At 48.4% G+C, this 16574-nt stretch overlaps 1 protein-coding gene across 8 annotated transcripts in view; it reads left to right on the top strand.

The window, feature by feature from the left end:
• The window catches only part of R3HDM2 (R3H domain containing 2), a 155282-nt gene that overhangs the window by 86859 nt on the left and 51849 nt on the right, over positions 1-16574 (top strand). For all 8 annotated transcript variants that reach the window (XM_082208107.1, XM_082208100.1, XM_082208101.1 and 5 more), the window contains exons 2-7: positions 1062-1258; positions 3012-3053; positions 7444-7530; positions 9816-9942; positions 11355-11433; positions 13080-13139. In XM_082208107.1, coding sequence (XP_082064233.1) covers positions 1094-1258; positions 3012-3053; positions 7444-7530; positions 9816-9942; positions 11355-11433; positions 13080-13139 — 560 coding nt within the window. In that variant the 5' untranslated portion in view covers positions 1062-1093. The remainder of the gene's footprint in view (positions 1-1061; positions 1259-3011; positions 3054-7443; positions 7531-9815; positions 9943-11354; positions 11434-13079; positions 13140-16574) is intronic.

Here is a 16574-nt window from a genome sequence, read left to right as displayed (position 1 = left end):
TTACTGGTGATATAGTTCAGAGGTGCCTTCACACACAGTGGGAGAGGGAGGCAAAACCTACCTATGCCCCTGGTAAGCAAAGCCATTGAGGGCCGGCATAAATGAGTTTTTGTGTTTAATATTACTGGTTTTTAAAACAAAAATAGCTGCCATGGTGGTGCTCAGCTGGAACTGGAGTGAGTGGAGAAGTTGAGCTTGGCTTCCCCCCACTGCCACTGTAATCTTGATGAAGATGGCCTCCTCCAGTCCATTGCTATTTGCATTGTGAAGGAAGCTCTCACTGGGAATGATGCAGTTAGCAGCTTGGACCCCTGGGCACCCACTTGTGGGGTGCCTCAGGGCTCTGTACTCTCCTCCATGCTGTATGAGAGATCATCAGGGGAGTTGGGCTGGGTGTACACCAATATGTGGATGATACCCAGCTCTACCTCTCGAAGGCAGTGAACGTCCTGTGTGAGTGCCAGAGGTGGTTGGGGGCAAACAGATTGTCCTGACAAGACAGAAGTACTGTTTCTGGGGGACAGTGGGCAGCTGTGGGGGACTCCCTGGTCCTGAATGGGGTAACTGCCCCTAGCTCCCTCACATTTTGCTTGCCTTCTCTCCCCTGCTATTTGTAAGGCCTCATTGGACAGCCACTTTGCTTTCTTGCATTTCCTTTTCATTGCTGCCTCCTGTATAATGTTACGAGCCTCCATCCATAGTTCTTCAGGCACTCTGGCCACTAAATCGAAATCCTTAAACCTGTTCCTCACTTCCACTGTGTATTCATTAGGGATTTGATTTAGATTGTATTGTGTTGTCAGGAATGCATCTTCACCCCCTTCCAGCAGATTACATAAAGAGATATGAAAAGTGTAGTGTCAGATGTTCAATAACATGAAGAAGGACTCTAGAGACAAGATCCTGAGCAAGTATAGCTTCAGTATGTGACAAAGAGCAAGGAAACAGGGAATTCTGTTTAAAAATGAAAAGGGAAAGAGGGAATGGGAAAACAAAACAAAAAAAGAGAAGCCTTTATTCTTGGATGCACTGACCTCCATCCCTTCTGTCCCTACCTGCAGGCGTCCATCACTAACGCTATACTGTGCTGAAGATGTCTAACAGCAACACAACGCAGGAGACACTGGAGATAATGAAAGAATTGGAAAAGAAAGTGATTGAGGAATCTGTGAACAAAAACAAATTTGTATCCAGGTCACCAAGCAAAGAGGAAGTTGAGAAGGATGGGGAGGAGAGTAGTACACGGCAAGAATCACAGGTAATTGGAGGAAGATCTTTCATGTATACCAACAGACCCATCAAAGCCCAATGCTAACTGGCAGTAGATCTTGGACTCCCTATTACAGAATATCAGGCAGAGGTCCTTTTTTGGCCCTTTTGTTAAGTTCACTTAATTAGGGGTTCCAGCAGTTCTGGACTTCCGCAGTACCGTATTCTACCACCAAATTACTCATTAATCTCAGCATGGTGCAAACCTGGTACTGTTAGAGAAAGAGCCATGGTAATCCTTGGTGAGGTTCTTGTCATGCTGCCATATCCAGTGGTACCTCGAGTTACAAATGCCTCATGTTACAAACTCTGCTAACCTGGAAGAGTTACCTTGAGTTGAGAACTTTGCCCCAGGATGAGATCGGAAATTGTGGCCCCATTAGCGAAAGCACGCCTCAGGTTAAGAACAGTTTCAGGTTAAGAACGGACCTCCAGAATGAATTAAGTTCATAACTAGTTCATAACTAGAGGTACCACTGTACTTTGCTGGATCATTTTAGGAAATCTTTTCCAGGCCAGTGTTGCTGCTTCTGCTGCTGCTTCTGCTGCTGCTGCTATTATTAATTAGTTTTGTATACTGCCCTCCATCCAAAGATCACAGGGCGGTTCACATGTTGCTGCCCTCCAAACTTATTGTGGAGGAGGCACATGAAGAAAGACCTCAGATGATAATTGCAGGGTCTGGGTCAGTTCGTATGAGGAGAGGTGATTCTTGTTTCTTTTTTTCTACCCCATCACATAAATGAGTCCTATGGACTTCTTACAGTACAATCCACCCAGAAGTAAGTCTTTGAGTTCAGTGAGACTTACTCCCAGATAAGTGTGTGTAGAATTGCTGATTTAGTGTGGCCATGATGGCTTCATCTCTTCAGTATTAAAAAAGAGAGTGGGACATGGACCCAGGAAGATGTTCAAGCCACTTTATATTGCAGACACACAAATCCTGCTCCAAAGAAACGCAGAAGGCATAGCAATTAACAGGCAAATACCTGCTCCAAGGGTTGTGGCAGTCTAAAGTTAAGCAGTGAAAAGAGAGAACTGAGAGGATGAGCAAGAGAGATATGGACAAATGCATTTTTATACACCTAGACATCACTTTGGAGAGAAGCGTGAAATTTGGCAAAAACTTCACAGTAAAAGATGAGCTTTGAGATGTATTTGTAGGCCCCAAGCCCAAGAGACTCAGTGGCTTAGACCACAGTGCCACCCGCATCCCTTGTAGGAGAGAGAAAGGACCCCATGATTTTAACAGACCTCAATTGTAGGCGTCCTTTTAAATCCATGAAATTGGATGGTTAAACTGGACTTGACCACACAATGTTTCTCTTGCATTTTATTTCCTTATTTTATCTTTAGATGGTTATGGCAGTTTCCTGCCATAGCTGGTTTTGGTCCTTTGCAAAATGTATGCAGAATTGGCGTGCTTGCATTAGATTCTTGCAAGACAATATATGGCATGGACTTCTGCTAGCACAGTGGGACTCCCCCTCACCCCTGTGCCTGCCCAGATTGCCTAGGAGTGCGTATCAGGAGAACCCCCAGAAAAAGGCGTGGGGAGAGGAGAGAACATAGTTTCCAGCAAGCTGAAATGCTCGTGTTGATGGAACAATTCCCATACTGTTACATTTAATTCCTCCCATTGTGTTGTGATTCCCCCCTCCCTAATCTTACATCTCATAGAATGCACAACGGGAGTGATTTTTCCACCATTGTTCCTCCTCTTCTTTTTTCTGTTGTTGCAGAGGCGGACCTCCAATCATGGGCATGCTAGAAAAAGAGCCAAGGTAAGATACTGTTGATTTCTTTTTACCAGGTGATGCTGCAGCAAGAACTTACATGACTCTGATCTTTCTGCAGTCATTCTTGGCATTGTATATATAATCTTTATTGCGGTCCAACGACCCATAACATGAATTCAGAATAAAATACAGATTCATATAGACAACCCCCCCCCCCCAAGGGAAGGGAGACCAAAGTGTTATTTGTTTAGTCATGGGTTTGTTGATCTTTGATTTCTATGACTACTGAAAGAAACTTTGCCATGGCTGCTGTGATATCATTGGACTTGTCGTCCAGAAGATACTTGGTATAGTAGGATTCAGATTGACTTGGCCAGTTTGCCAATAGTGGTTTAATCAATATTTTGCAATGCAATAAAATTTACCTCATACAGTCGACGTCCTGAGAGCATACACAGATCCTGTTTTGATAAGGGATGCCTCTCAGTCTGCCATTTAGCACTTCTGATGGGAATACATTTAATCTGGCTTTGGTGGAAAGACACTGATACGTGGATACAGACAAATTTCTAAGATATGCAGGTGTCTGAAAATTGAACCCATAGTGAATTCCTACTGCTAATGGGCCATAGATAACATGAGATTGAGATCGGAGATCACTATGTGATATGTCCCAGAGCCTTCGCCTCAGAGATTCAAGGGCGGTATCATAGCCCAGATGGTACAGGAGAGAAGGTGACATACCAAGCCAAGTGGCTTTTCTAACCATAATATTCATCCATGAGCTGGTAAACTCCTCGTTGTTTAGGTATGGAAGTTATCCCTTTCCTAGGCCAAAGACTGAGATCTTGAGCCAATATCTCAGGGCAGCCCACCATGCTTTAGTTGATAGAGGACATTCACCTGTTTCTAAAAATAGTATTGCATTTGGAACACAATTTGTAACTTGTAGGAGGGACTGGAGAAACTTTGCCTGGAAGCCTTCGACCCTGGAGAATGAGCCATTGAACCAGACGTTTGAGGCGTAGAGGAGTTGAGAGACAGATTTTGCATTAAATACCCTAAATGGCTGATGGAACATAATGGCCTCCCCTTGTATAAAAGAATCGAAGTATAGCCAGTTTGGTTACCTCCACCTTTTGATAGGCCGTCTGATCTCGGCATTGAGTCCCAGAATCTCTCATTCCTATCAGTGCTCCAGATATGACTCTTCTTGCTCCTTTATCCCATATCTTCTTGCTTTTCACTGTTCATCGCTTTGCTTAATGGTTAACCAGTTAAGGCCTCAGCATGGCAAAGAGGTTGCCCTTTACTCCTAGGTTTCATTGTGATTTTTAATATCAGCTGAGCATGGCCTCTGATTCACAATACATGCTGCAGGGGCCAAGGGGCTACAGGCACTGCTGTCATTGACTGCTTCACGGCTATGAAACTGCCTCCTATTGGAAACTCAGTGAAACCTGTGTATCTTGTGGAAGCCATACACAATATGTAGCCTAGAAAAGAGGAGACAGAGATATGATAGCCGCCTTCAAATATATAAAGGGCTGTCACATGGAAGATGGCATAAGCTTGCTTTCTCTTGCTCAGGAGGGTAGGACTCAAAGCAGTGTTTTCAAGTTACAAGAAAGGAGATTCCGATTAAACACTAGGGAGAACTTTCTAACAGCAAGAGTAGTTAGACTGTGCAATGGACTCCCTTGGAAGGTGGTGGACTCTCCTTCATTAGAGGTTTTAAAGCAGAGGTTGAATGGCCATCTATCATGGACCCTTTAGTTGAAATTCCGGCATTTCAGGGGGTTGGGCTAGATGACCCTTGGGGTCCATCTGAGCTCTGCACTTCTATGGAAAACGCTTATCTCTGGTCTGGCTTTAAGCGTCCAGACCCGGTCATCTCATTGAGGTGATAAACCTGTGTCTTGACTTGTACAACTTCTACACTGCGGGTGAGAGTTCACATGCTTAATTTTCCCTCTGTACAAAACATTTCCCTGCACATAGAGAGGTAAAATGTTAAGGAGAAGGGAGGTACTAGAATCCTTTATTTTCTATGCAGCAGCATTTGCTCACAATTGCAGACCAAAAACAGCAAAGCCCAGGTGGTGGTTTATTGCTTTACTAAGACCTAGTATGGAGGGACGTGGGTGGCGCTGTGGGTTAAACCACAGAGCCTAGGACTTGCCGATCAGAAGGTCGGCGGTTCAAATCCCCGCGACGGGGTGAGCTCCCGTTGCTCGGTCCCTGCTCCTGCCAACCTAGCAGTTCGAAAGCACGTCAAAGTGCAAGTAGATAAATAGGTACCGCTCCAGCGAGAAGGTAAACGGCGTTTCCGTGTGCTGCTCTGGTTCGCCAGAAGCGGCTTAGTCATGCTGGCCACATGACCCGGAAGCTGTACACCGGCTCCCTCGGCCAATAAAGCGAGATGAGCGCCGCAACCCGAGTCGGCCATGACTGGACCTAATGGTCAGGGGTCCCTTGACCTTTAAGACCTAGTATTAGTTCAGAGTTTGTGTTTATAGTATTTGTAATTTGTATCTGCCCCAAATCTTTTGAGATTAAACTGCTATGGCACTGTTCTTTTTCTTCCATTTGATTCTCTGATGCCCTTGTCATATGCACCTTTAACTTTCCTTTATTATATTGGAGATAATATCTTAACTATGGTTCCTAGACCATATTTCACCATGACTACTTCTGTTCAAGTAAGATACTTTTGTGTTGCCACATTCACACTCTCTTACTTGCAGGTCCATTCACCAAACAGTCTGAGGCAGACATTTATTTTAAGCATTTTCTTTAAATGCTACTATAGTAGATCACCCAGAATAACTACGTTTGTCAAGAAGGCAGCAGTTTAATGACAGGCTTTCAATTAAGGCAGGAAGAAGTTAGTCATTCCTTTTTGTCACTTACCATCAGTGGTTTAACAGTCTGCAGATTATTTAATGGGTTGGTTAGCTTCAGAGAAGCCCTATCAATGTACCGTATTTTTCGCTCTATAGGACGCACCGGACAATAGGACGCACCTTGTTTTAGAGGGGGGGGAAACAAGAAAAAAAAATTCTCCCCCTCTCTGCCCAGCACCCCTTCAGCGAAGCGGCAGGAGGCGCTGCGCAGAGAGGGGGAGAATCCCCCCCTCTTGTTTTCCCCCTCTAAAACAAGGTGCACTTCAGGCGGCTACCTTGGAAGCCTGGAGAGCGAAAGGGGTCGGTGCCCACCGACCCCTCTCGCTCTCCAGGCTTCAGGTTCCTTTCGACCTGCTCTTTGGGTCTGGCAGGGGGAAGCCCACCACCAGCCCCAAAGAGCAGGTCGGGGAGCGGGGAAAGGCGCGCAGCGGAGAGGCTCCTGCCATAGCCCCCCGCGCGCTCTCCAGGCTGGAGAGGTGACACGCAGCTACAGAGGCTCCTGCCGTAGTCGCGCGTCACCTCTCCAGCTGGGAGAGGGTCGCGGGGGGCTGCTTTAGCCACGCGCGCTCTCCCTGCCGGAGAGGTGGTGCGCGGCTAAAGAGACTTCTGCCATAGTCGCGCGTCACCTCTCCAGCCGGGAGAGGGTCGCGGGGGGTTGCTTTAGCCGCGCGCGCGCGCGCTCTCCCAGCTGAAGAGGTGATGCGCGACTATGGCACAAGTCTCTTTAGCCGCGCACCACCTCTCCAGCCGGGAGAGCGCGCGCGCAGCTAAAGCAGCCCCCGCGACCCTCTCCCGGCTGGAGAGGTGACGCGCGACTATTGCAGAAGTCTCTTTAGCCCCACGCTCGCTCTCCAGGCTGGAGAGGTGACACACAGCTATAGAGGCTCCTGCCGCACGTCACCTCTCCAGCTGGGAGAGGGTCGCGGGGTGGCTGCTTTAGTCGCGCTCGCGCTCTCCCGGCCGGAGAGGTGGTGCGCGGCTAAAGAGACTTCTGCCATAGTCGCGCGTCACCTCTCCAGCTGGGAGAGGGTCGCGGGGGGCTTGTTTAGCTAAAGAAGCCCCCCGTGACCCTCTCCCGACTGGAGAAGTGGTGTGCGGCTAAAGAGGCTCCTGCCATAGCCGTGCGCCACCTCTCCAGCCGGGAGAGGGTCACGGGGCTATGGCTTCTTCGCTCCATAGGACGCACACACATTTCCCCTTCATTTTTGAAGGGGAAAAAGTGTGTCCTATAGAGCCAAAAATACGGTATATGACCTTCACGTCACTGTGTTAGCAGAGGCTAAGTACCTCCACAGGTGCCAGACTTGAATCTTTATCAAGCATGTTAAGGGAGAGAAAATCACTATGCACTTGGTATCTTCTGCTTGACTGCTTTGCCATGTGTTACTACTGGACAAAACATAATTGCATTTCTCATTAGTATAGAGCTAACTTAATTAGCATTAGTTGAACAGCAGCTCATTCATATATTGAAAGGGAATTCTAGCTGCCTGTGTCTTACTACAGATCCCCCCCCCCTCCTTTTGCAGTCAAATTCAAAGCTGAAGCTAGTCCGGAGCCTGGCTGTATGTGAAGAGTCTTCTAGCCCCTTTGTGGATGGGACATTGGACACCCAGGTAAGTCTAGTTGTAGTCACATCACTTTTCCAGCCACGGGAGAGACTGCTTTCAGTGATGATTTTTCTTAATAGTTCTGATCAAGGTTGAAAGCTTAGGAAAGTTTCAAGCCTTTAAAAGAAAAATGACAGTCCTGGTTAAATTGTATATTTGTTATCTGGATGCAGTAAGCCCACAACTTGTGCATGTTTAACTTGTGCACATTTAGCTTTATGTGCATGGCAAATAATAATAAATAAATAAAAATAAAAAGGGAGCAGGGTTCTGGGAAAAATGACTTTGGCAATCCCCCCAATGACTTTTGACTACACTCCATTTTGACTTTAGGCGCGGTCCCCGGAATGCAAACCTAGCGTAAGTTGCAGGCTTACTGTATGCTAGTGTGTGTGCTTTCATAGCAAACCTCTGTTCTGATTTACTGTCTCCCAAGTCTAAAAAGCATACCTTCTTATATGAGCTCCTATTGAAACATAGCATATTCGAGCCATCAGATCAAAACCATAAAAAGTCAAATTCAGACAAGGTTTTCAGGGTGTATTAAAGAAGCTTTTCATCTTCTAGTGATACCAAACTATACCTATGATCAGATCAGTGTAGGGGATTTTAACCTCAAAGCCATAAGATAGCAGCAAACCGCACCCATAGCATGCATTTATATGGCAGAGCCACACCTACCGTATTTTTCGCCCTATAGGACGCACTTTTTCCCCTCCAAAAATGAAGGGGAAATCTGGGAGCGTCCTATGGGGCGAATGCAGGCTTTTGCTGAAGCTTGGAGAGCGGGAGGGGTCGGTGTGCACCGACCCCTCTCGCTCTCCAGGCTTCAGGAAGACATCCGGAGCCTAGGCAGCCCTACGGGAGGTCCGGCAGGGATGTCTAGGCTGCGGATAGCAGCCTGCCGCCCAGCGGGCGGGGCGCCCTGAAGCACAGCGTCCCCCTCGCCAGGCAGACATCCGCAGTGTGGGGAGCCTTGCCGGACTTCCCGGCAAGGCTCCCCACGCTGCGGATAGCAGCCTGCCGCCCGGGGGCGGGGTGCCCTGAAGCAGAGTGCCCCCCTCGCCAGGCAGACATCCGCAGCGTGGGGAGCCTTGCCGGACTTCCCGGCAAGGCTCCCCACGCTGCGGATAGCAGCCTGCCGGCCCCGCAGGGGGGGCACCCTGATGCAGAGCGCCCCTCGCGCGGGGCAGACATCGGCCAGCCCCACAAGCTCGGGGGACAGCAAGGAGGCGCAGCGCCGCCATCCCGCTGTTCCTCGACCTGGTTCTGTTTCCCCAACCTGCTTTTGGGGGGGAAATAAAGGGAAATTTTTTCCCCTTTATTTCCCCCCCAAAAAAACTAGGCGCGTCCTATGGGACGGAGCGTCCTATGGGGCGAAAAATACGGTAGTTCAGATTGTATATAGTGAGCTGCAATCTAAGAACAGGAGCAAACAAGGTGCCAGAGACAGCTGTGGTTAGAATCTCAGACTAGTGATTGGGAGACCAGTGTTCCAACCCCCCCCCCCAGCCATGAAGCTCACTGGTTAAGCTTGGGCCAGTTGCTGCCTCTCAGCCCAACCTACCTCACAGGGTATTAAATGGGGAGGGAGAGAGCCATTTACACTGCCCTGTCTGTGTTCCTTGGAGAAAAAGGTGGGGTATAAATGCAACAAATGAGCAACAAAAATATACCTACCACAAGAGCTTGCAATAATAGTACAGATTAGTTAAGTGAGCCATGCCACATTGTAGACAGGAAGACAAAAATGCACAGGGTTTCTTACTGACCTGGCAACCCCCCCCCCCCCACTTCCTGAATATCATCAGTTACCTACAATCTAATGCATTCTATTTGGGGGGGGGGGTAATGTCATGTTTGGAGAGGAGAGGGGACGCAGATGGACTAAAAGGACATTTTATCCACTGCAATCAACCTTTTAACTTAAGAACAGGTTCATAGCATAAAAATAATAACTCCACATAAATCACACGAGCAAGCATGTGGCCCCATGTTGCACAGGGAGGCAGAAATCACCCAGGGTGACAAGAAGGGAGGGTGCTCTTGTACCCAGATCCTGCTTGCTGATTTCCCACAGGCAACTATTCAGCCACTGTGAGAACAGGATGATGGACTAGATGGGCCACTGGCCTCATCCAGCAAGCTGCTCTTATATTCTTAGCCATTCTACCCAGAAGTAAAATTTCTTATTGGAATCAAATTGGTCATCATACCATATTTCCACCTTTTGTTGGTTGCAAAACATCAGCTCCGAGGCCTTCAAAGTGTGGATTTTCTCCTGTTGCTAGGATATCATACAGTTGCACGTCAGCTGCCCCTCTGACAAGGAAGATGACAAGTCTGCAAAAGATGTCCCTGAAAAAGAAGAAAAAGAGAAAAATAAGGAGAAGGCACCCAAGAAAATGCTATCTAGAGGTAAGGCAGCCTCAGTTCTGGAATGAACTTGGTTTCTGTGGGCAAAGATGGGCAGTAGTTTCTGTTTCCCTATTTACCAGAGGTCTTGGACTTTCTTTTCAGTTTGTGCATTCAAGCTGACCACATGACAAGGGGAAAGGAGTATTACAATATTATATGTCAACCTCTGTCTGTCTGTCTGTCTGTCTGTCTGTCTGTCTGTCTGTCTAATAAGGGCATCTGCCACAACTTTTCAGGAATGGATTTCCAGTCTATATCACAAAGATGAGGAACCTGTGGCACTCCAGCTGTTCTTGGATTCCCATTCCTATCAGCCTCAGCCTGCAGGGCAAATAGAGAGGGATGGATGATAGCAGAAGTCTAGGAACACCTGGAGAGCCAAGGTTTTCCCATCCCCACTGATTCACATTTGCATGTGTCCACCTGTAAGTTTATTCCATTCCATTCCGTTTTCATGTTAAGCTACAATAAAAAAAATCTGCAGAAAATTGCATTTAAGTATATATTTCAACAATTATTTTAAACATATCTTTGAAAGTACGCATCTTTATACAGTGGTACCTCAGGTAACAGATGTTTCAGGTTACAGATGCTTCGGTTACAGACTCTGCTAACCCAGAAATAGTACCTCGGGTTAAGAACTTTGCTTCAGGATGAGAACAGAAATAGAGTTGCAGCGGTGTGGCAGCAGCGGGAGGCCCCATTAGCTAAAGTGGTGCCTCAGGTTAAGAACAGTTTCAGGTTAAGAATGGACCTCTGGAACGAGTTCAGTTCTTAACCCAAGGTACATGCGTTACAGGCAATGGTTGACTCAGTCCACATCAATTCATATTAGAATTTGCAAAGATCAAATGTCCTTGGTCTCCTTAGCACTCTGAATTTTTTTGCTGACATGGGCACAGGTTGACTACTAATGAAAATCTTGAGAAAACAGTCATTACACACCTTAACTGCTCAGACAAGTCTTTAATTAATTACTTTTTCCTTTCTGGTCCACATTCTGTTCCACAAAGCAGTGCTTGTTGTAAATTTAAGAAGTTCTCCTTCCGAGATTTGTGCAAAGCCAGTAATCTTGTCAGGTACAATAATTTAGCATATGATTGTTCAGGCAGTAGAACAAGCAGCTAAAGGGTGGGTAAGAAATCAATATATTTGAAGGTTCTGGGGTAGTAACTTTGCCCTCAAATATGGCCTGTTGCTCTTTCAAAGTGCTAGAGTTATGTCCTACAAATGGTCTTTCCACCATTGACTCCAAAGGAAGCCATGGCTGTGGTGATGGCAGAGGCGGCCGTTAACTTGGTCCTTCCAACACTGTCAGAACCCCTTTTATATTCTGGCTTGTTTTGACTCCATGGATATTCTCCCTGTGAGCATGGCATTTCTTGAGTATGTTGCTGTTTTCTTTGTTATAGATTCCAGCCAGGAATACACAGACTCCACTGGAATAGATTTGCATGAATTTTTAGTGAGTACACTGAAGAAAAACCCAAGGTAGGTTCCTCTGTGGTTATGTGGCAGATTTGCAAGTGGGAATAAGGAGGTGTTCCTGCAAGCTTGCATGGTTAAGGAGAAAGGATGGGAGAGGGAACAGAAAGTATCAGCAACTGTTGGAATCTATGGTGGTGGTGGTGGTGGTGGCAGCAGCTGCATAGTGGAGGTAGGCAAGCACCTATCAATGGGCTCTTTAACTCATGAGATGTGGGAAGTTTAAGAGCACTAATTGAGAATCCTCTAGAATGCACTCTGTCCAGCCTTGCTAGCCACAAAGGTGCATGTGATGGGATGTTAGTATCTTACTTTCCAGCATCTTGAGCATAAAGAGGCCATGGTGAGGCCTTGGAATGAACGGACTGTTCAGTGGTTTGGGGGTCCAGACCCTGTCTCAGCATGTGACATTCTTAGGCAGCACCTCATTAGGATACCTTCTCTGGGGTTTCCTTTAAAATTAATTTTCTCTCAGTGCTCTGACCTGCCTGACCACTGGTTCTCGCCATGAGTAAGAGATTAAAGAGGGTCCAAGCTCAGAGAGTGAGAAAGTATCCAGTGGGCTCTCTGGGCTGGAGATGGGGAACCTGAGTCCCCCCACATTTCTGAACTTCAACTCCCATCACGCCTGACTATTGGCTATACTATTGCTAGGGCTGAGGTATGTTGGAGTCCAACTAGAAGACCACGGGTTCCTCATCCCTGGTCTAGTCGCCGTCGTATTCTTCTTCTTCCTATTACTACTTATTTATTACATTTATATATCATCTTTATCTGCTGAGGATCTGAAAGTGGTGTCCGTTGTTCTCCTCCGCATTTCATCCTCACAACAACCTTGTGAAGTAGGTTAGGCGAAGAGATGGAGACTGGCCCAGGAACACCCAGTGAGCTTCATGGCTAAGTTGGGATGTGAATCCTGCTCTCCCAGTGCTAGTCCAACACTCTTAACCATTACACCACACTGGCTCAAACCCCTGTGGAATTATGTTTAAACAAATATTTAATACTTATCCCTGTTGTTATATGGAGACTGTAGTGGTCTCCCATCCAATATCCACTTTGCTTCAATAACTATGCAATATTCACTGGACCCCTTGGAGTATCCTACAAGATTGGAATAATTCTAGCATTGCAGACTAACAAAACAGATGCATTTATATACTGTGCATAAGAAAAGAAAGAGAAAAAATGTGGAATGAGTTAGTCAGGAAGGAATCTTAACAGCTCTAAAAACCACCTATAAATAGCTTCCAAATACTTCTCTGTAAAGTGCCTCCTGCCATCTCACTAATAAACAATGTCAAAACGGAATGCCAGTCATTGCCTATGTTCTGATGTACTGTTTCTGTTCAATAATACAAGCACAATGAGAGCCCATGGGATATTGTGCTTCTAGAAGTGTAATCACTGCACCAAAGTGAATCCACCTGAACAGGATTGGTCTACTTTTAACTTGCTACATCTGTTCTGCATCTGCCAATGCAGGTTGGGTAGTGATATCTTCAGTGCTGAATTACATTGAACTTTTTGATTAATATTGGAGTGGAGGAGGATATTAATCTTCAGATTTTTCAGAGACAATTGTATAGCCATTTGTGCTCTGAATGATTTTTCCTCTCCTTTTCTCCCTGCTCTCTCTCCCATCCTCCAAGGGACAGAATGATGCTGCTAAAATTGGAACAGGAGATTCTGGAATTTATTAACGATAACAAGTAAGTAATGTACTGGTCTGTAAGACAGAGTGACTTAAAGACTGATTTGTTTGAGAATGTTCACTAATTAAGCTGCTGATTTCAAACAATGCTTAGAAATGTATACAGTATTTATCTGACACATGAAGGCTGCCTTTATATAGAGTCTGTCTAGCCCTGTGCATTCTTCCTTAAATGACTGTGACTACCCCCAGAGCAGGGGTAATCAATGTGGTGCCCTCCAGACATTGTGGACTACAACTCACACCCTCCCTGACTGAAATCCTATCATCCCTCCCATCCTATACTGTCTGAGGCTGATGGGAATCGTATTGCAACAATTTCTGAAGCATACCTTGTTGGCTATCTCTGCTCTAAGGCTGGAGTGGCTAATCTGTGATCCTTGAGATGTTGCTAAACTACAGCACCTCAGTCATTGTGGACGGTGGTCATGGGTGGTGGGAATTGTAGCCCCACATCAGCTAATGTGCCACAGGTTAGTCACCCCTGCTCTGGGGTATTGGATTAGAACTGTACAATATGAAGAATGTGCAGCTACCCTCTGTTTCCTTTTCTTCACCTCTTTCCCAGTTACTGTTATTAAGTTTGCATGAATGGTGATATCACATGGAGTTTCCTTGCTCCCTCTCACTTGTGAGATGTGTCTCATAATGTCATGCATTGAAATTCACAGAACATTTCTGGAGATGAGAGAAGGAGGAAGTGCTGGGCTGCAACTTTAACAACCATAGACATGATGATGATGATGATGATGATGATAAAGTGTGTTGCGGGTGCATGTGCTCAACCTGTTCTATTCTTCACTTTTCTTCAGTGAGTGGGAGGGTATGAATGGGGCTTGTAAGCACATTCAGGCGTTGAGTGGGTTGGAACATTGGGGGTGAGGCCAGTACATGGATGCATATGTGTCAGGGTTACTTCCAGATCCGAGCTCACAGAGGATCACGCTAGCCAGCGGTCGTTAAATAAAAGTCTTTATTGAGTTACAGTCTCCATTCTCGAGCTGCTGCGTGCAACCCTACGTCTTATGCTTAGATCGGCGAAGCTCCGTCTGAGTCTCCGCCCCTTGCGCACCAACTTAATATCCTAGCCCTGCTCCACCTTTTCCGCCTGACAGTTCTCCTCTGGGTCCCTCTGCCCCCCTGGGTCTCTTCCTTCCGGGATTCTTCTGACGCTGACCCCCCGGACCCTTCTGTCTCCTTGCGCCGGGCTTTAGGACCTGGCTCCCTTTCCGGGCTGCCTACTGCGCCACCTTCCTGTGCATTTGAACTTGGCGCGCGCGCCCAACCTTCCACTTTCCGTCTAACCGTCACTTCGCTCCCCGATGAAGGTGTGGCCACTCCTGACTCGTGCCCTCCCTCCTGTTGCGAGCTGCCAGCGCTTGCTCCCTGGCGCTCTTCCTCTTTCCTACTCTCTGGCGGTGACGTTGGTCCCGATCTCCAACTGCTCCCCTCTGAGTCCCCTCTGGCTCTTTCTTCCTGGGGTGTCCCCCTAGTCTCCCCCCTTGCCCTGGCCACTGGTGCTCCTTTTTGTGAATCTTCTGATTCACTGGAAAGGCTCGGAGATCTCGGGTCGTCGTCATCACTCATCCTTTCGTCTGCCTCCTCCCCCTCGCTCTCTGTTTCCTCCCTTGCCCTCGCCTCTGCTCCTGAACCCCTGACATCCATCCCCCCCTCGAAGCCCCCTCTTCACCCCTCCCCTCCTTCCGGTGCGGGAACTGGGTGCTGCAGTGTCAAGGGGACGAATGTCGGGTACAGTTCGCTTCCCGTGGCGGGCCTCCATCCGAAGTCTTCCGGTTCTTCCTCCCTGCTCTCGTCGACGACGGTCACCTCTGCTTCCATCTCTGTGCCGCCGTGCTCGAGACCCTGGTCGTCCCCGAAAACGTCCATGTCCGTCTCTCCCTCGCTTCCTTCTGGAGGCGTTGCTCGTCCTGGACCCTCCAGCCACTGTCTGCGCCACTGCTCCTCTGGTCGATCATCCCACCAATACGAGGGTTCTGAAGCAGATCCCGAGGGCGACCCCTCCGGGGAACGGGCGTCTCGTGTCGGTTCCTCATCCGAGTCGAACCCCCGGAACGTGCTGGCTGAAAGCGTGGGCGTGAAAAGCCAGTCGTCGAAAAAGTCCGCTGGCATTGGCCTATGGGGGAAAAGGGCATGAAACTCTTCCTTGAGCAGAGGTTCATCTAAAGCGTAGCCCGGCACCCAGCTGTTGGCACTGGCCGGGGTGCCCTCCTTAGCGAGAAGGTATTCTACCCCCTCTTCCCCCCATCTGGAGTCCAAAATCTCCGTGACTTCGTTGAGGCGCACCTCCTGTGCCACTCCCCGTTGCCTGGTTCCCTCTCGGAGCGGACTCGGCGCCGTTCCGGGTTCCTGAAACCTGTGCGGTGCCTTGTAGGGAGTGAGCACCGATCTGTGGAACACCGGATGCATTCTGGAACCCTCCGGAAGCGCCAGCCTGAAGGCCACCGGGTTGACCTGCTCTTCGACTTGGTAGGGCCCCAGTTGCTTATGCCCTAGTTTCTTCTTGGCCAACGACCTGGCCGGCACTGCGTGGGCTGCTAACCAGACCCAGTCTCCCACATGGATCTCTTCGCCAACTCTTCTGTGTTTGTCTGCCTGCACCTTGTATGCGTGTTTGGCCAGCTCCAGGTGCCGCCGCAGCTGATCGTGGACCTCCTGCAACTCCGACGCGAACGCATCCGCTGTCTGCGGCTCCCCCTCCACCAGTCTTTCCAGTCCCGGGAAGGTTCTGGGGTGCCTCCCGTTGTTGGCGAAGAACGGCGTGACCCCCGTGGACACGTGCTTCGTGTTGTTGTAGGCGAACTCGGCGAGCGGCAGGTAATCCACCCACGTCGCAGGCTGTTGATTCGCATAGCATCTCAGGTACTGCTGCATGATGGCATTGACCCGCTCCGCTTGCCCGTTGGTCTGCGGGTGTCTCGCTGACGCCAGGTTGATCTTGACGTTTAGGAAACCCATCAGCTTCTGCCAGAAATTCGAGATGAACTGCCGCCCGCGGTCGGACAGAATAGACCGTGGCAGACCGTGAACCTTGAACACGTGGTCTATGAACAGTTTGGCGGTTTGTTCCGCCGTGGCCACCTTCGCACACGGGATGAAATGTGCCATCTTGGAGAACAAGTCCACCACCACCAGCACTGCCGTCTTGCCCCTCGAGCTGGGCAGATCCGTGACGAAGTCCAGGGCGACTCTCTCCCATGGCTCGACCGGAGTTTGCAGCGGTTCTAACAGTCCGGCCGGCGGTCTGTGCACTGGTTTGGTCCTCTGACAGGTGTCGCACCTCGCCACATAGTCCGCGACCTCCCCTCTCATTCCGGGCCACCAGAAATCCCTGGTGACTAATTCCACCGTCTTCTCCTTGCCAAAGTGCCCGGCAGTGGGCGCGTCGTGCAGCTGATGCAGTACCTTGGCGCGA

This window comes from Podarcis vaucheri (genome assembly GCF_965113315.1).
Source record: "Podarcis vaucheri genome assembly, chromosome: 2".
Classification (NCBI taxonomy): Eukaryota; Metazoa; Chordata; class Lepidosauria; order Squamata; family Lacertidae; genus Podarcis; species Podarcis vaucheri.
Note: the sequence above shows the minus strand (reverse complement) of the source record. Positions and strands in the feature narration are given on the sequence as shown.